Source organism: Periophthalmus magnuspinnatus, chromosome 6, assembly GCF_009829125.3.
Source record: "Periophthalmus magnuspinnatus isolate fPerMag1 chromosome 6, fPerMag1.2.pri, whole genome shotgun sequence".
Lineage (NCBI taxonomy): Eukaryota > Metazoa > Chordata > Actinopteri > Gobiiformes > Gobiidae > Periophthalmus > Periophthalmus magnuspinnatus.
In genome coordinates, this window is record NC_047131.1 from 23519157 (window position 1) to 23540711 (window position 21555).

Genomic DNA, 21555 nt, shown 5'->3' on the forward strand with positions numbered 1-21555 from the left:
GCCTATCTCTCATGACCTTTTCAAATGGTACTTATCTGTTTTTGCAAATTAACTTTTCATGTACTTAATCAAGACACAACCACAATGTATTAAAGGTATGAAAAATGCTATGTACAACAGCATGGCCACGAGCTTGATGGACAAAAATGGAGTGGGTTTGAGGACATTAAGGGGCACCTGAGCACTCTTCCAGCGCTCCTCCCAGTGCTGCCTCTCCAGCTGAGTGTGCTCCACAGTGAGCTTTAGGCCCGACAGCTGGCTCATGAGAGACTGGTAACACACATGCAGAGAGGACGAGATGGACAGCTACATATACACAGGAAGTGCCCGAAACAAGTGGTTAGAGAGTGAGAGGGAGAGAGAGGGGAGAAGCATTAAGGTAACCAAAGAGGAAGTCAAAATAAAGTAGAGCATCAGTAAAAAGTGTTAGCATGTATACACAGAGAAAGGTTAGCACCACTGGAAGTAAAATTATAGATAAAGGTTAGAAAATACAATTGGTGAGGTCAATGCACTACTGCAAATCGAATATGGTTAAAATTATATCGTCACCATAGATAAAAAACTATTTTGATTTTGATTATTTTCCCCAAATTATGTAATTTAAATCTGCTACTAACTCACCCATAGCCCCTTTTAGTCACATTTTCTCCAGTTATTGCCTTGAACTGAAGTACTCAAATAAAACTTTATGTGTATTCTTTAGTCAGCAGGTCGGCCAAAAAAAATATCAGCCTGAGTTGGAGATTTAAGGCCAACAGCTGATATGCTAAAAAGTGCAAATATTGGCCAGAGAGCTTTTATTTAGGGCATGGTCAATATATTGGTGCTAATGTGAAATCTGTGATACAAGAGTTTTCCCCAGATATTGGTATTGGTCTAAATTTAGCTGATATTTTACTCCAGTGTTTTTTACTAGTTTGTTCTCAGTGCAATGAATGTGCCTTTTTAAGCAGAATAATGAGTTACAATGTAAATAGAAGACATATTCATACATATTAGTACTTTTTGTTATTATCTTTCAATAAACAGTGAGTTGGTTGACTTTACCTTGGTGACCCGGAGTTTCCTCTCATATTGACTCTTCTCTGCCTCCAGCTCGTCCACTCTGCTCTTAAGCTTTTTAACCTCCTGAAGCAAATCCTGCATCAATACATAAAAAAACACAGAAAAGACTATAATTATGTTCAAAATTGTGTGAGCAGAGCATTAAACATGCATGCTGCTCTTGACACAGGGTGAGTAAAATCAGAAACTGATTTGGATTCGGTTGTAAATCAGCAGGAATCCAAAATCATGCCGATGCAGAGAGGGGAGGGGCCTCAACACCACAGCGTGCAGTTATCAACAACCTGGATACAACATCTGCAAGCCATCCACCAACACCTCCACTCCCATTGGGTTATTGTTACACACTTTGGTTCAATAGTACAGTCCTTCCATCCACCTGAGTATAGAAACAATGTTAGTACAGGGAAGACCCACAGACATGCAACTTCAAATCAACAACCATTTAAAAGAATTGACCAGGGTTGGACAGGTTTTCCAAATACTTCACAACAAAAAGTGCTGACTGCTTAAGCATACTATTGAAAGCTGTGTCAAGAGCATTGTTAAGTTGAAACAGATGGTCAGTCAATTATTTCTGCTGCATATGTGTCCCTGGATAAGATAGTGTGTTACAATGTAGATCATGACATTAACGGGTATTATTGTGAATATAGAATTTACTATTATAAAGCCAACTGGTTTACTTGTAAATGACCTGGTTTCAAAACTGACTTGCAGGCCTTTTTCTGAAATATTTATCATTTTTTGTATTTGATTGCCTGTTTCTTTTGGTATACAAGCACACATCTAGTTTTTCAAGACACATACATAGTTTTCAAAATCATAATACTGTATTTCTGACTAATATCATGTTCAAGTTTATTTGGAAAACCCATTCAAACAAATAGCGCTTGAAGAGGGTCCGTCAGCTGCCCCCACCCTGCACAGAGACAGACTTTAGATGAGTACAGACAGTGGTTAGTGTGATTGGTGGTGGTCCGGTACCGGCTGGAGTGGACTGTTAGAGAAAGGGAGGTGGGGGAGAGGGGGGAGGAGATCCGTGGAGTCTCCCTACGTGAACGCCGTGTGCTCCGCTGTGCTGCTGGGATGTCCGGGGCTCGGAGAAGGACAGGCTGTGTCCCCTGTGAGGAGGGCACTGTCCGGCCTCTTGCTCCTCTAGGGCGCGCCTCTCCTGGATCCTACAGCTGATCTCCTCCTGAAACCTGCACATCTGCTCCTGCAGCTCACTGATCAGGTTCACCACACACTGCACGGGACGGGACCAGGGAACAGCAATAGGGGTATGATAGAGAGGGTCAATATGGCAAAGTGATCGTTCAAGGATTTTATAATACACTTTTGACAAATGTTGACCTGCAGAAAGGTATAGCTCTTTACAACACACAAACTAATAATAAATAAACAGACTCAGATTGGCAGGATACTATAACTGTTCCATGTACCATAGTCACTGTTTCTTTCTTTACATTATATTGTCACTATTGACAACGTCTCATAAAATACTGAAATATTGTTTGAGTAAAGGTTAACTTAAACTTAAATATCACAAATAAATGAATGAAGGTCTGAATTGACAGATTCGCAAGTCTTCACTTCACATTTCTCACTGAAATAGGTATAATGTCGAATAAGACTGGAATTGTCTGGTAACTTCTTAAAGTCTATCAGGAAATATTATTTACAAAGCTAAATAACAACAAAGAGAAAGGCTAAAGTATTGGTAAAGAAAACATTGGTCAGAGCCTGGATCCCTGATATAGTCCATCTGTCAGCACATGCAGCCCTCTGGCACAGCTGGCATGTTCTGGCCCCGCCCTCAAGACCATGGTTATTATAACACACTTGTATTACAGCCAAAAATGGCAGTGAGACCCTGAAACGAGCCCCAGACGGAAGTGGAGGAATGAAGGACTGATGCAAGACACTTAGCTCTGGGTGTATTTTATGTACTTGTTCCATAGAACTCTGACCGAATGCTGCAGGAGTGGTTGAGTTCACATGGCGTGACTTGGGTTGTTTTTGTATTATAAGAGGTATGAAGGGTCATCACCTCTCAGCTGGATTGCTATGAAAAGATGAGCTGCAACAACATGCAATCTGCTGAATGTCTGCAGAAAATAAAGATTTGGACAAGCTAAAAACATAAATAGTGCTCGTTTAGTGCAATTCATACCTTTACTTTCATATTTTATTACATTTTTTATGTGACCAAAATATAACCAAACCATGTATAACCATATGTGCACCGATTGCCATATATGATACCTTTATATGTCCCATATAAAGGTATCATCTTAAAGATACCGTAAACAGTTGTCCTTGCAGTTGTTCAAATCAATGAGTCAGTTGTCTGTATATCAAATGAAAAATTCAACTTTGTCAACTGGACAAAAAGGTTTTTTTTGAGTGAAGACATTTCACAGCTCATCCAATCCGCTTATTCAGTTCACAAAAACGTTTTTATGTCTAATTGACAGAATTTAATTCTTCGTTTGCCATGGATCACAATAGACAATTGTCTATATAATAAAAAAAACAACAACACTCAAATAGCTATGCAAAAAAGCTGCAGGAAAATCTGAAAAAAAGAAAGTTATGGTCTAATCTGTCAGACTATGTGTGATATTTCTGCATGTTTGTGGTTCATTTAACAATCCATTCACTTAACTACTGTGCTATACTGAACCTCAACCCAGACATTTCTAGGGACACATATAGACCTACACATTTTTGATCTGATTAACATTATTGCTACACTGTAAAAAAAATATGTTGAGACCACTGAGAACAAGTTAAAACGTTATGATACTTCCATGTTGTAAATAAAGAGAGCAAAGCTGTCCATTAGGGTGGGACAGTTCCTAAAAAGCAGACAGTGACAGAAGCTTGAGTGAGGGGCATGTCTTCAGGAGGTGAAAGTGGCTGCTACAGAGGAATGCTCGGAGTGGATTTTTGTCATTCCTGCCTCCAGCTCACCGGAGCCGAGCAGCTGTTCCCCACTAAGAAGAGACCACTGTCACTATACAATGCACTACACACATGTCAGGCCAGGGCTGGTTTATGGCTGATGTATTAACCAGGAGGGTCAAACCTGACAGTAGTGGGTTATCCTGCAAACGTTCTAGCCTTTGTAGCAGCTTTGTTTGGGTAAAAGACTACTGGCATGTGCTTGTACTTGTTCTTCGAAAATTGACTGATGGACCAAAATATGTTATGTTTGTTTTGTTTTTTTGTACTTCTCAATACCAATGATCCGAATTTTTATTCCATCAGTAATGTACTAAATGTAAATGTGTATTATATATGTATGTGTACCAACTGCCAAATCAACTCATCATTCTTCACAATAAATCCCACTCTCACACAACAGTGCATTTAAACAGCCAATTTCATAAACTATTAGCACTAAATACCACAGAATACCTCCCGTTGCATTCTCTTTGTCATTAACAAACTTGTTCCTGGACACAAAGCCACTTTTCACACCCCAGTTCCAGTCATTTGTGACTGTTATCAGCCTGTCATTGTGCCTCATCTTGTCCACCTCCATCTTCTCTGTCTTGCTCCTGTCTGCTCCTGCCTGCTCCTCGGATCCTTATCTCCTCTTTCATATGCATCCTCACATCCTAATCTCACTGAGTCCAACACTTTTATCATTGTTTTGTATCAGGACGATCCGGGTGAAAGAGGCCCAGGACCAGCCCACATCCACAACAACAGCTCTGTGATGGTGGCAGCTGAATGCTATTAAGAACACTGTCTCCAGATTAGAAGAGACCAGGTCTGCTCAACTGAAAATATGTTATAGACTATATATATATTACCATACTAAAATGAATTACAAAGGAATAATGTAATCATTTCAAATACAAGCTTTAAACAGATGGGCCATCATTTTGTTTACATTATACTGGTGTTGTCACAGTGCAGAAATGTTGACACTATAGACATATACTATAGTCATTTTCAATCTTACCATGTGGTCTTAAACTAGTTCTGATATTGATCAAGATCATTCTATCTATAAAGCAACAGTCCATCTATGTCCTGTTTATGTTATTTCTTCAGTATCAGCACTTGTTTAAATGAGTATCTAAATTTAATATAACTTTTATAATTAATTAGCAGCCTGTGTAGGTATCAAGACTTCTGACCATACATCATATAGCATTTGGATTATATAGAGCTGTTTTTTTGTGAATTCCTCATATAATTAAGCTATGGAGATTTTAAGATACTAATTGAGTTAGTCCTCTTAAAGCTATTCTGACTCTATAGTGTCACATTTATAATATACCGGTTGTGACTCCATTAAAGCCATTAAAGGACTTGTTCTTTTATTTACTGTATAGTTTTATTGACAATGACATTAGATTTTTGATGTATGACCCAATATCTCTAAATACTGCAAACTGTATCGATATAGAGGGAGCATCCAGCAGCTGACAATGAGCAGTTGAGGTGTCTAGAGGTACAAGAGGCCCCCTTCACACCCTTTCACACACATTCCTCCGATCCCATTCTCCAGGTAATCAAGAAATTTCATTACATGCCTCATACATTTATATACAACCCATCTGTAAAAATAATCAGTGAGGTTTCTAGTAAAAACAGACGTCATTGTTAAAGAAAACTCGAGATAAGACTCGAAATGGATCAGATGCGCAGTTAATCCAGCAAAGTCCACAGTGCTAGGGGTCTCAGGATTTGCCCAGAATTTGGTCCTATTCCCAGGGTCTTAGCAAGTCTGGGATATGTCTATTTTGGTTTGGGCTCTGGAGTAGTAGAATAATGTGCTGACGCGAGCCAGTGAAAATACTTCACAAAAAACTCCAAAAACTTACCTCTGTACCCAGTGCCTTGGCCAGCTTTAGTTTATTTACTGTCAATAGACACCAATAAGGCAATATTGGCATTAAATATTATGTCAGCCTATGGCAATGTTTTTGTAATGAATTAGGATCTACAAGTATATTGGTATTGCTCTGTATGAATGGTAAGTTGTAGTATGTGTAATGCTGTAAACCTGGTTGAAAGATTTTCCATTATATCAAATATCTGTAAACAAACTAATAAACTAATCACATTGTAAGATTTGATATCTGCTTGTAGACAGTGGAACTTGCATCAATGTTACTGCAACATTAGCTACTTCATCAGTATTCATTACCTTCAATTATCAATGAAAAAAGATCCAAGACAGTACTAAAATAGGTTTTAACTATTAATATACCATGCACGTCAATTTTTTTTCTCATCCATCCAGGTATAACAATACTTAAAACAATATTAATAGGCCAACTGGATTTAGCTTAGAACCAAAACGTTTTACAAAAAATTTAAATAACTCAAACCAGTTGGATGGTAATATTGTTTTGAGTGTTAACTATTCAAGTATTGTAGTGAGTCTTTTTAAAACCAAGCTCTCATACCTCAGCCTTATTGTTCTTGGCGTTCCCGGTCTCCTGTGTTGGTGATGTAGTCCCATTGACAGTGGTCTCGTCCATACTGACCAGCTTCAGTTTGAGGTACGACACTTCATCCATCAGGTCCAACTTCTGAGTCTCCAGTGAGGTCCTGCTCATGAGCTCCTAGTAACCCACATACACACAGCACAGTTAGGCCATGGCCTGCTCTGTCCTCTGCCTCCGAAACACAGAGCAGAGTGCGCGTTCAGCATTCAACTTCTCTCGGGACAGTCCCACACAAACAGGGGCCGAGCAGGGGCCAGGGCTCCAAGCTAAATATACACATTCACACACACTGCACTGGACACTATTAATACATCAGTGGGCTTCTTTGGTATGGGACACAACAAGAATAAAGAGAGGCTAAACTTGTTTATTAAGAGCATGTCCAGGACACGACTGCTCTGTTTCAGTTCCTTATGCAGACAGACTGGAGTGGCTCATCTTCCTCCTAACTTTAAACTTATTTTTGTCTATACACACTTTTTACTAGCATGTACTAATCATTAATATTACAGGACTTTCTGAACAATAAGAGGTACTGCTGACCCATAGTTTTAAGCCAAATGTAGCTTTCAATACCAAGTGTTGTTAAAAAGACAAAAACGTTTGATTTAATAAGTATATAACAATAAGAAACACCCTTTAAAGACTAGGCCTGTCACGACAAAGATTATATCATTTTATTGTTCAATATATGTTTTTAGGGGTCAGTATTTTCTTTGCACTACTGGGAGATTGAGCTGTAAAAGGCTGAATTAATAATTTCTCATTACAAATACAAACTAAGTACAAAAGTGTTTCATTCTGCATTTTTTTTTATTGCAGCTCATGTTAAAAAAAAAAAAAAAATATATATATATATATATATATATATATATATATATATATATAGATAGATATATATAAATCTACTATATATACTATATCTATATATAGTAGATTTATATATAAATCTACTATATATACTATACATATATATATATATATATATATATATATATATATATATATATATATATATATATATATATATATATATATATATATATATATATATATATAGTAGATTTTGAATAGATTTTGTGGTTTAAATCTGCTCTTGGGTTATTGTGTCAGTGGTATAAATTAGTTTCAATATTTTTGTTTATCATCATCAGAGGCATCAGATGGGGGAACCTCAGTGAATTAGCAAAGTGGAAGTAAGATTTAATTTAGGCAGTGAAATAATCTCACGAAAAAAGGAAACATATTTAATCAGGTTATACAGTAATAATTCAATGATGTATTTTGTTTGAACATTTCTACAGTTAAATTGTGGTTTCAAAAAAGCATCAGCCTCAACTGACGCATTGTAACAAAAAGCGGCAACTTCATGTTTTTATCTTAAACCCTCTTTACACCTGTTCACATTCATAGCTCCTGGATTTAAGACCCTCCCTCCAGAGAGCAGAGACTGTGGTCCTCAAATGGACACATTACATGGTAAACAAACTGTTTCAGTGCTCAGACACAGACAGTTGAGTCATCTATGGAGCTGCCTCTCTCTGTAAACCTGCTCAGTTCTGTGTCTCTCTTTCTCTGTAAAACTATTCAGTTCTGTCTCTCTTTCTCTGTATAAACCTGTTAAGTTCTTTTCTTCTTTTTCTCTGTAGATGTGTTCAGTTCTGTGTCTCTCTTTCTCTGTATAAACCTGTTAAGTTCTTTTCTCCTTTTTCTCTGTAGACGTGTTCAGTTCTGTGTCTCTCTTTCTGTGTAGGTCTGTTCAGTTCTATGCTTCTTTCCCTCTGTAAATGTGCTCAGTTCTAAGTCTCTCTTTCTCTCTGTAAACCTGTTCAGTGTTGTCTCTCTTTCTCTCTGTAAACCTGTTCACTTTTTCTCTCTTTCTCTTTGTAAACCTGTTCAGTTTTGTCTCTCCTTCTCATTGTAAACCTGTTCAGTATTGTCTCTCTTTCTCTCTGTAAACCTGTTCAGTTTTATCTCTCTTTCTCTCTGTAAACGTGCTTAGTTTTGTCTCTCCTTCTCGCTATAAACCTGTTCAGTTTTGACAGCTCAGAGCGGCTCCAGTGACACATCTCTCTGGGCCATTTATCAGTAGTGCAGCCTGGCCTCTGAGCCTCAGCTGCCAATGGAACGTCCCAAAGGAGGGACATCAAGGCAAAAACCCTGACCACTGCTTTACACCTATGCAGCACAGATGATCAAGGAGATTCTGTACTATAAACATGTCTCTGCTTTGTGGTCTCAGTGGGTTGTACTAGTTGGGCTGGCATTTAAAAAAAAAAATAAATAAATAAATAAAATAAAAAAAAATATATAATATATAATATATATATATATATATATATATATATATATATATATATATATATATATATATATATATGAGAATTTTCCATTATTATTACTTAAACCTGACATACACATTACGCTCTCCCATTTTGTATTGGATATTGTATTATCAGCTTCCAGTAGCTACTACCCCAAAACTGCACGCATGTTAAATTATTCAATCGAATAACTCAGCCTTTTACTTTCAGTTAAGCAGTTTAAGAAGGAGCATGCCACATGTTCCTACTGTTCTTCACTTCACTTGTTCTGATGTATTTAGGTCAGTCAAGAGTCAAGAGGTGGTTGGACAAACCATCATCCTAACACTGGGACAGAACAAAGGCTCATGTTATCATTGTGCGCACAGTCCTTCATCTGTTTACAGTTAAACAGCCTAATCACAACATTGTTTAACCACCACTACTGAAGGTCTGAGCTCAGCCTCGTTTCAACATTTAGTTTAGTGGAATACGCTAAATCTTAGTTTAGTTTAAAATGTAGAGAAGGCTGAAATGGTGGTCATCTGGACACTGTTTTTGCAATCAGGACATTTTGGCTCCCATCGAGAAGCCATTTTCAATTTCAAAATAATGTATAAAGAAAGGAATAAAAAGGAAACTACATATGTTTTTTTTTGTAAAAGTAGTCACCACTTACAATAAGCGTGAATAAGCTTGTAACAACTTTAATACATAGATAGATAACAAATTATTCAATATTGTGGATTCTGACATGTCTTTGAAGCTGAGTCACAGTAGCTGTTTTATTTTGATAAATCTTTCTTTTATCCCAGTGCTGACAGGAGCAGGACAATGGGACTGTTGAACTGTCCCAACAGAGGGCTGATTCTAAGCCTGAGTTTAGTGGTCCCAAACGGGACTGCCTCAGAACTGACGTCAACAACAACTGGAGACATCAGAACACACTCACTCTGTTCTCTGTAGTTTTGAGGCTCTTTACAGCTGCACAGGGTCTAAACCTGATTTTACTACTATTGTTTCAGTAACAACTACAGCAGGAGGTGCATGTATTATAAGACACGTGCTATAATCTGTGTCTTGTGCATCCAAATTTATAGTCTGGACAGTTTAAATATAATGTTAATATTAAAATAATAGTTTGTAGATATTTAAAGTACTTTTGTTTAACTTACATAACAATGTTTAGAGGGTACAGAGCAATGAAGATTTAATGTTTTTATGATGGCTTCAAAATGCCTTACCACATGTTAGTTCAGTTTTGTAAAATTTTTGAATTTTTAAAAATTCAATTCAATGTAATAAAAGTATTTTGCTGTATGACCAGTCCATGACATCCTAAGACACTCACATACCACACAACAGGAAATTTGTTGAACTGAATTAATGTGAATAAAATCTTGCTATAAACTAGGAGATTCTTTGCCATATTCTGGGAATTAGAATTGCATATGTGCTCTGGATAAATGGTTAGCAAAACAAAAATGTCAAAAACTAACCATGGTAGTCTTCATACACTCTGCAGTACATAGAACAATACAAATGAATAGTAATTTTGAGGCTCTGCAAGTTTAATCTATGCTTTTGTATTACATCTGAATGGATTTTCAAATTAAACACAAAGAGACATGGAATTTATGTGTTGGAAGTGATAATAAAAATAAGTTTGATTGAGTGAGCTTTGTAATGCATAGATTTGTTCTCTTGTTGCTCAAATGTATCTGCTACCACTGAAATTGTATTAGCATTAAACATCTGTGCTGTGAACTGTGACAGAGTGTGAATCTGTTAAGTGTTTTTGTTACCTGTTGCAGCATCTCTTCAGTGGATGTCAGCTTCTGTCTGTGCACCTTCAGAGAACTCTCCAAATCCCGGATCTTGTCGCCCTGAGCCTCCACCTGGTCTGTCAGCACACTCACCTGGAAAGAAACACATTTATCCTCTATGAATATGCACAGATGCGATCAGTATGGTTTAAGTACAACATGACGGATTAATGACTTGAAATGCTGTATAGTTTATGAATTTTATGAGTGAGTGATAGAATACAACAAAGACTATATAACTTTTCTGGGAAGACCTGATTGTCTCTATGGAGATGTTTGTCAGGATTATGGCATTAAGCTTATCTATCTCAGAGCTAGATGTATTGTTGTTGCTAATAAAATACCTTCAAAAACATGCATACAAACTGAGCAGCTTTGCCTCTTCACAGATTCGATAAATTGATCTGACGGCATCATCTGCTTGTCTCCATGAAGATAGATCAATTCAATGCCATACTATGGAAAACGGAGGCAAACATGTGACGGACCCCCACCAAAAAGTCGTGTAGTGCGCCTTTACCTGCTCACTTTGTAGATGAGATAAGTAGGCTGTTGTAATACGTATATCAATGGGTAATTTAGTATATTGCAATTGGTGGTTGGTAATCTTCACATCACACTGATAAGAGAAGTGGTTGTGGTTTAGCTCAGACTACACAGAACCACAGAGTGTCAGTCAGGAATGTGCAGACAGTGACAATACCACACCTCCACACCCACAGGGCTCCCAGACACAGCTGACTGCTCACTTCAGCATCATTAGAGCAGACTACACTCAGCACCTACAGTAATGGGTCTATACCACAGCCAATGAATATGTAAAAATAATATTGTAGCATTCTGGTGTAAGGAAACGTGCCTAATTTCTTCTGGTTGTTTATTTACTGAGCACAAAGGCTACTTTAGACCCTAACCCATGTCAAAACAAGAGCAAAACAGCAGCAAATTCAACTCACCAGACCCATTCTCCAAAACTGACTAATAACTGACGAATAGGACCTCTCATTCACTTGTCATCATAGCAACCAAGTCTCACATACAAAAACAGTCACATGCACAATAACACTTAAATAGTTATAAGAGTAACAAAAGGTGTCAACTCTGAGCTAACCACAAAATATCTGGTCATTACAATACATACAAGTAAATTACCAAATACCAGAGAAATTTAAAATAAAGCAAATAAAATGTCAGGTAGATCCAATTATAAGCTAAAGTTTAAAGAACAACACCCTCATATGTTCATAAATGACAATAAAAACAATAAAATGTGACCTAATATACTATACCATAATCTTACACTAACTATCTGCATTTACATTCATTTAGAGCAAAAGCACAGTATTGTCATTTTTAAATATTATATACACTAAGTTAGTCATACAATAAAAATATAATACAATATAAAAACAAGATGTCCTTTGTCTTACCTGCACAGAATTAAACACATGTTATGAAAATAGAAAAAGAGATTGACGTCCACATGGTCTATACACGCATTTTTAACGGAAGGAAAGTGAAGGGAAAGCACAAACACTCAAAGGGGAACCTGCAGAGAACCAATCAGATTACGAGTCTAAAAAAATAAGCCCCGGTCACTTTAGGTAAGAGCCAATCAGAAAACCAGAGAGATGGAATGTGGAACAAGTACAGTGATTAAGACTTAAGAGATATACAGGTATGTGGCATGTTTCAAAGTGGTGATAAAAATGATTTATCACATTTGAGAACAGTAAAATATACTGCCTTTGTTTTAATACTCTTGAAAAAGTAACTGAATGCAACCTACACATTAGAAGAATTTAGTTTTTTTTTTAATTGTATATATATTTTATATTTATGAATCTCAGTTCAAGGGAAAATGCTTTATTTGCTGAGCAACATAATTAAGTGCAACTCTTTGGCAAGATAAAACATTTGGCTTAATCTTAAAATTCGGAAAAAAATAGTCTTACTACAGTAATAGGAAAACACACATATTTTCTTCTTCCTGTTTGTAGGTACTATTTTGAGCATCATTTGTAAGATATGTTTGTTCTAAATGTAAAATTGCTATGGATATGGTATTTTTCTTAACTCTAAAATGGACAAATTAAATCTGTTATTAAGTAGTTACTAGATATTCACTCAGTATCTCAATAATTACCAAGTAGCCAACAGCCACTTTCTCTGCGTCGTCTATGTTACAAGTATAAGTACTGTGTTCCACTATATATTTTCTGAAGTTACACAAATAAATGTTAATTAAAAGCAAAGGTACAATTTGTAGGAATCCAGACAGATTGATGTCTTGAGTCTTATGAAATGTGTCATCTGCGGCTTCAGCAGCAGCAGCACATGGTTGTTACTGTAAACACCTGCTCAGACAGTCTTTATGTGCCCCAACATGTTTGTTATGGATCAACTCAAAATACAGAAGCCGCGATTAAAGATGTTTTCCTATCACTCCAGACAAATCCTGGCTCATTAACCACATAGTTAAATGTGTTGAATTAAATCCCCCCTTGAGGGTATGATTCTTTGATCCTGTTTAATTCATGTTCAAAGAAAGAATGTAAAGTAGAAAACACTTTGAAAAGGATGCAGCCCAATTATAAAAAAGTAAAAAAGTGTGAAACGGAACATTGGGACAAGATGATAGTGAGATCCTGTTAAATGTAAAGCACTGTATATTTATATAATAGTGTTGTCTTATTTATTACATTTTCTGAGACGTTTACGGATATGGGTATCATAACTTGTGTAGCAAACATATTAGGAATGCACCGATCCAGCCTTTTCAGTTCCAGTACCGATGCCGATACTTTGGCTTACTCTGCCGATACCCGATATCAACCGATACCAGTGGAGGGACTAAAACTAAAAGACTTTATTTTCTTAATAACTAAAAATATTGTATGGCAAAATGTGTTACTAACTGGAGTACTTACGTACTAAGGTAAGTACAGAACAACTTTGAATTCAGAGCTCAAACATTATGAGAGTTTCTGGACCAACTACAAACAGTAAAAGGCCTTATTACATAAATGCATAGGCCCAACCAGGATATTGGCAGAACTGATATTTTTGAGGCGAGACCCGATCCAGCAAATTTTTATGGATATTCGGTACCAGTGATAATTAACCCGCTGTCTTTGATCCAATATGTTAATTCCACATTGGGATCTAATGGTATAGTTGCTGCTCACTATAAAAATGAAAAGTTATTCAACTCAACCTTTCTGTAATGGCACTTATATGAACAGGTCTCACCTGTAGCACCAGGGACTCCTTGTCTCCCTCTAGGCGCAGCAGTCGGTCCTGATAAGTTTCATTGTTGGATGGAGAGCAGAGGTTCACCTGGACACAAAGGTAAGATGTTAACAGGGTGTTTATTATTTACATTATGGTAGCAGTACATGGTAACGGCACATTGTTAAGAGAATATATCTTATATCTAGGCTAAAACACAGTTTAAAGAGAACTTGTTTACCATATATTATTGAGTTTACAAAAATATCTGTAAGGACTTTTGACAATTGCTGAAAGTAATTGGTCAGACTGTGCCAATCTGACTCTTTCACAGTGAAAAAATAAACAATATTGAGATAGAGACCACATTCATCAGCCTCTTTGTCTAAAAATTTAGTTATTTGGAAAAATACATCTTAGTGGGCCTTTCTTGGTTAAATAAAGAATAAATTAAAAAAACACTTCCTCTGTGTATGTTGAGACTGGCAACAAGGTTCTTCTGGTTAAAACAATTGATACAGGTAAATTACCTTGTGACAACATATGAAATAGCCTTTTGTACAACACACAGAAAAATACATAAAGTAGCCTACAAGATAAGACTTCCTCTGAACTGTCTGTCTCTGGGAGGAAATCACATTTGAGGAACTCTGGGAGAGATCTGACCACGGATGAATCACAGAGTTAAATTAAATGAGTTCAAACTATAAATGCAGTGGAAGATTGTGCTGCACAGACCCACTGCTGTTCAAATGTGCATTCTTCACTGAACACATGATGAGAAGGAAATCATCTGACTCTGCTGTCTGCTCACGCGCATCTCTGCAAGGCACAATCTCCTCCAAACCACATCCCAATATAACATCTGCTTTGTATAAGCCATTTTGGGTGCAAATCATTAATATATCTATTTATGTTGAATGATACATGGACCACTTCCAGTGATTTGTAGAGGACGCCTTGCAAGTTCCCAATTCTCTACACTTACGATCACTGATCACTAAAAAATATTAAGGCCATGATTGTCCAGTGTGGTTGTAATGGCTTCCTTCCTACTATCATGATGTTTACTTTTAAGGAGAAACAGGGGAGTGAAAAGCAAATGTATACAGATTGTGCTGCATGTTTCAATATGTATGTATATTTCTTTTGAAAGCTGGTGGTAGTAGTCAAGCTGGGCAACTAATCACATCGAGATACAAATACTGTGCTTGGTGCTTTTTAATCCTATCCTGGATGGCACTGATTAAGTCTTCACAAAGTCAATATGCCATGTGTTTTTTTCAGAAATATAAACTGACTCTCAAATAATGATTGATCAATATGAGGGAAGTCTTGTGATCCAGCCCATGGTAGTTACATTCAAGTTACCATTATAAATAATCATATGCAGTGATTGTTTGACTTGAATTCTTCCAGTACAGAATAATGGCCCTATGAAGAATAGTTTGATCAAGGTGGTTATCGCATGCTTCTGCATGTGTCAGGCTCCTGTATCAGTCCTATGATATGAATATGATCTATACAATGTGCTGACACGCAATTGGACAGAAAAGTGTTCATAAGGCAAGAACAAGTGATGTGTGAAACCTGCAGCACCATTGAGTTTGTCCACATAAAGTACTCATTACGTTGTACACCTGAGCTAGGCACTTGGCAACTGAACAACTGAACAAATAGATCCAGTAGTAAGTAATAGAATATTCAATTCTATTACTTACTACAACTTCACATAACAACAAACACGGATGCCCTTAACTACTTGAAAATACCTGAAGTGTAAAAGTAGACACTCACAATTGACCCTTGTACTGAACATGGCTGATTAAATCCTCCTGTATCACGCTGCATTGTCAGACTCCATCATATGATCTCCTAATGTGATACTAACAACATTTGCCAGCACACTCTCCATGTCCTCACTACAACAACAACAACACGCACAAATATGGACGCTTCAAGCACTTATTCTGAAGAGGGAAATTACATAAGGAAACTCTCTATGGCAGGAAATAAGATCCAGAGAACAGATATAACAGATATAACAAAGAGAAAAGGGTCTTCAAAACAAAGTCATTGGTCAAACTCAACTTTCAACACTTCTACAGTAAATTTGGCACAAATGTGTACAAGAAAAAAAAAATTATATATATATATATATATATATATATATATATATATATATATATATATATATATATATATATATATATATATATATATATATATATATATATATATATATATATATATATATATATATATATAAAAGCTGAATCACAGTGGCCATTTTGTTGAAAATAATTTGTATATACAGGAATGAGATTTGAGAGAGTTTGGTGGTTTATAAGATATACACCATTATGGTCTAATTCTGATCCCAAATATTTTCAGCACTTTCAGCACTTTTACACCTAAGCACTCAAAGCGCTTTACATCAAGGAACCACTCACCCATTCACACACACATTCATACATCAGTGTACTCAGACACTGGGGTGGGCTGAATGTCTTGCCCAAAAACACAACAACAGTACTCATTTATAGGAGCTGGAATTGCACCGCCAACTTGTGGATCAGTGGATCTGACTGCTCAACCAACCCCTTTCATGCAAAAAAAAAGTCCCAAATAATTGTGTGGCTTTGTCAGAAATGTCCCTATTCACTATTACAGTAAAAGTTGGTAATAATAGTAAAATGACTTATGCATCCCATTTAAATAAGCTTTAAATAGCATCTTGCAGAGACTTATAAAAAAATAGTCACAATAAAAACTCAGACAAGCTAATTTGCTTCAGTTGATCTTCGGGTTTATTACTTAACATTTGCAGGACAATGAAATCTCATAGCAATGCCCAAACTTGACTAACTTGTTCCACATCCTGGCATTCCAAGAACTTGTCATTCATTTTTCTGACGTTCCTGTGACTGTTTAACAACATTCCAATATCTCTCTCATTTCCGCACTTCAAACACAGTCAAACTTGCACAAAAATTTCACACTTTCAGTTAATTCAGTTATAATTCTGACCTTTTTCAGCCAAGAGAAGTGCCTGTAGATGTCAATGGGAGTGTCCATGCTCCCTGCAGCCCATCGCGGCCCAGACCACCAGTGTTCAGCTGTCACCAAAGATGTGCGATGGTCATAGTTTGGAGGAGGGCTTAACAACCTCTCACCTCCCTCCTCTCCCTCTCCTTCTTTCTGTGTTTCCTCTTTGTGATCTTTACTAGCACATTCCTATTCAGTCCATGCGTGTTGCCTCAGAGTTGCCGCTGGTGTCGCTGATTGTATATTCTTGTGTCTTGAGTTTTTCCTTCACTTTTTTCCCTCTTTGGTCACTCCTCCTCTGTTCTGGTACTGACGGACAAATGGGATGGTCCCAAAGTGAACGGGGCGGGTGGGGAGGGTCTGTCAAATGTTTGTGGCTCCCTCTGTCTCTCACAACACTCATGAAAAGCTGTATTGTTCTGTTTTTTGGTAATGACATCTTAATAGCCATAGTACAACATGGTACACCACACTGCCTCTCACTGCGGTTTAGACACAAGAGAGAAGGAAAGTGTATACAAAAACTGCAGCATAAAAGCTTTACGTTAGAATACAGTCTATTTTCAGTGATAAAATATGTTCAAAAGTTACATTTGAAAGTCATGACTAGTTAGCAAAATTGTGTCTATAGAACTTGTCAAATGTTAGGACTATAGCTAGACAATATCTAACACAGAGCTGTGATAGAAATAATTTGCTCTATAAAACTGTGTGTATGTGTTGTCTGTTTTGCCACAAAATATGATCATAATTCTGGTCTCTTAACACTGTTTAACCAGTCAGGAATGAGCACTCAGCTAAATGGATGACTAGACTTAAACAGGTCTGGTTAATAATGCATCAGTTATTCATAAGAAAACTAACAACTACTAACAATAAAGTAAACAATTAACTGTTTGTATTTAAAGTATATTTTCAGATCCTCAGATATGGAGTTCAGTAAGAAAGACAGTGAGTTGTTTGTGGGTCAGTGTAATGAACGGCATCCTGGGACATGACTACTTCCTGTCTATAATGCCCTCATGCTTCCTGTGTTTATATGGTCCTATCTGCTCCTAAGACAGAAGCCCACAGGGGGCAGGGTAATTGTAGAGTAGAGGTATCTTTGATCCTGTAGCTGGGTCAGGTGATGAACATGAGCAAAGGAAAGAAACTTTTATAAATCAAACACTCTATTTTAGTAAACAGACAGAAAAGTCACAAAAAATGTTTGAGGAAGTTGATCACAGCTTCTAAGGTTAGACTAATGTAACAAGAACACCCAATACTTCCTCTGGTTCAAACTGATCTTGGGTTTTTTGCAACCTAATCAAGTTTTGGAACATTATAGGTGATGTAATATGTTTCACTCCTAGTCCAGTCTGATCTGGCTGTGTTCATGCTGAAGATTTCTACTCCAAATAGTCAGTGTAAGGTCTAATGATCAAGGTCTCCTCCATGTTGAAACCACGGAGCTAAACAACAGTGGCAAGACTTAGCCTGACTAACCAATTGTTCTCACATGCTTGACTGGGTTAATGAGTACACTTTCTACACCACACTGCCATCTGGTGTTCTTAGCTACAAAGTCAACATATCAAATACAAAATCACATTAGTGTAGAACCACAAACAACACACACAGCAACAGTCAAGTCAGTTAGTTCCATCTCCATACCTCTTCTTGTTCTTTTATATTTTAAATAATAAAAATAATAAGTTCATTAAGGTTTTTTGTGTTTGTTTTTGTTTTTTTTAAGAAGTAAATGCATCCAAATTGTCCCAAAGTGTTGACTCTCACAAATCAACCAAACAGACTTACACCCAACACACATAATTAGAACAGCTTGAGGCCAATGGGCTATAAAACAAGAGCTCAAAAGAAAAAGGAGGGAAAAGAGAAGTGGATCTAATAAATAAAAGCAGGCACAAAAAGTCTGTGCAACATGTGAGACATCTGCTACTGAAACAACCAGTGCCCACAGCTGTTCAACTGGATCACTGACTCTCACTTTTAAACTTTTCAAACCACGAACAATAAAAAAAAGACTAATGCATGCCCTAAAAGTAGTGCATCTTACCTAAAGTCCAGAGTCTCTATGTCCACTGCCAAGCTGACCACACACTACACAGAACTGCTCATTTACAAACAAACTGACAAAATGGGGAAGGAGGAAAACCTGGATTTGGGTCCAAAAGGGGTGTGGAATGGATAGAGTGACGAAAACAAGTGAGGGGTGGGTAGATAAAATAAAGCCAGCAAACCAACAGACAGATAAGAGGAACACACAAGGAGAGTGTATATAGCTGCACATCCGTTATTTAAAACAATACACTGTCTTTTCTATTTACTACATCAATGCAAATAAAAGAGATGGATACTTAAATATTTAGGCTGCAAAAATATATGTACACAGAATTTCCCCCCTAAACATGCACAGTAGGCTAATTGTGGCTGACTCAACAGGGTCATGGCTTTCTATTTCTATGACGATAAAATAGTTTCAGAGTATAAATACTAAGCTCACGTACATAGAAAACCTTTGATGTGTGGAATGGTTTGCTGAGCTAAAAACTGTTGCAGAAATATTAATAAGAAGTGTCAGGAGGCTCTCCATGAACAAGCAACACATTGTGGTAGTATTATCTGTTCAAGTCTGCCAATGCTTCCATTGTAGGAAGTATTATAAAATTTGATGACCAGATAACCAGACCACATAGGACTGAGGTGGAGGTGTCCTTTGTACAGTCTTGTAATTTCCTTGATATAAATTGGGTTTAAGGTCTCCCCCTAGAACAGGAGAAAACCTTTAAGAAATACAGTGTTAGGATGCATATGTTCTGTGCATTATGATGCATATAGACTCAAGAGCACAGTCAGCACTGTTAACTACACGGTTATCAAAACACATTACCAGTTCCACTTCAGACATGCGAGCTTAAAGAGCCTCTGTGTACTAATATGTGCCTCAGAATCTGAGGTGTAAAAACATGGTGGTGCTGAAAGGGGCCTTTTAGCTCCACAGCTGGACCCTTCTCTTCATGTTGTGAGTCCAACTTCATTTTACACAAGATGTCCGCTTTGATAAATGCAATTATGTAACTCCAGCAAGCAATCTTCATGCCCTGAGCTACACGGCGGTATTTCAGAGCCGAAGCAGTAACATCAGGAGACAGCCGGTCAATTTTACAGTTGTCAAGGGTGCGCTCAACCACTACAGCTACAGAAATAAACAGAGAACTCATGATTTTTTAAATGTTTGTTATTTAAGAAGTGCTGAAAATTAATTATTATGCAACAAGTGATGATTATGGCACACCCCAGGGTAAGATATTTTATACTCTCTTGCAGCTTCAATGGCTGGTCAGTGGGCAAAATACCATGTGCCATTATTATTCCTCTTTCAGTAACACAATATTTATAGACGATACAAACACTAAGCAAAATGTATTTACTGGTAACTAGTTGTGTCAAATTTTATTATGCAAAGTACATGACAAAATCATTAAATCCCATACCTAACATAAACACCTGCAACACAACAGAGGGAAAGGTTAGTGTTCTTGTCTCCAATTGCCCCCATGAACCTAAAATATCGAAACCAGGCTAATTCTCTACCCAAAATACGCCTGACTCAGCATATACGACCATTACAATTATTACATCTCTGGATTGCAGTAGGTTTCCCAATTAATTATTGGGATAGAAGGCTTAGTAGTAGTACTCACATCTCCATTAGTCAGCCAGTGAAGCAGGGTGTTTGCGGTGTGTGTGGGCAGCTGTTCTCTCAGACCCTCCTTCTCCTCTTGACTAGACTGGAGTTCCAAGGCTTCTTTCAGGTCCTCAGCCAGTCTCAGCACCCGCAGTGGACCAATGTCGCCCGGGGAGGTCAACTCAAAAATACTGCCTGAAGACGCCACTGTTACCGACTTTGAACCTGCAAGAGAAAACATGGTCCAGTTATTTCAGTCAGTAATGATAGCTGATATTTGAACACAGCACTTTAAGCAAGACAGAAGACTTCTTTCTTGGTGAGGATGTCAGCTGGAGTTCTTCCAACACATCTGCATGCACTCATGATGGCAGCTCATGCACACAGCTGTATCCTTAATGCTGAGGCCAATGTCAGATTTAGCTCTATTATGCTGATTACTAATCAAAGTACAAAAAATGCTTCAAACTTGGGGTGGGTAATATATAGGTTTCAATACCAGTAATGATGATATAGGGACATTTTTCCAAGATAACAGTATCTGTCTGATATCATGAATTTAGGTAGTATATGGCACCCTCATCCAAGTAGTTTGTCAGTTTTGATATGCTTCTGGTAAATGTGTGACCATTTGTTACTCCCAGTTTGTCAGTGCATCAAAATGATCTTTCTGAACATCAGAATTGCCCTTTTGAACAGACTAATAATGACAAATTAAATAAGGGAGCTATTAAGCAAAAAATTATGACCATATCTTTACACAGTCATGCAACCATAGACTGTATATATAAATGGACGTAGCTAACGCACTAGCCGCCACATTCCAAATAGGAAGTACTCATGGGCACGTTTCCTGCTCCAAGTCACCTTTTATCACCCCTCCCTCTGTAACTACTGCAGTGAGCCTCATT

The 21555-nt window shown here is 37.3% G+C and overlaps 1 protein-coding gene across 1 annotated transcript in view; it reads right to left on the minus strand.

Moving 5' to 3' along the window:
• The window catches only part of ppfibp2b (PPFIA binding protein 2b), a 49646-nt gene that overhangs the window by 14325 nt on the left and 13766 nt on the right, over positions 1-21555 (minus strand). Inside the window, 7 exon segments of the mRNA XM_055222220.1 lie at positions 116-306; positions 1051-1143; positions 2126-2317; positions 6504-6662; positions 10654-10767; positions 13927-14013; positions 20661-20869. Coding sequence (XP_055078195.1) covers positions 116-306; positions 1051-1143; positions 2126-2317; positions 6504-6662; positions 10654-10767; positions 13927-14013; positions 20661-20869 — 1045 coding nt within the window.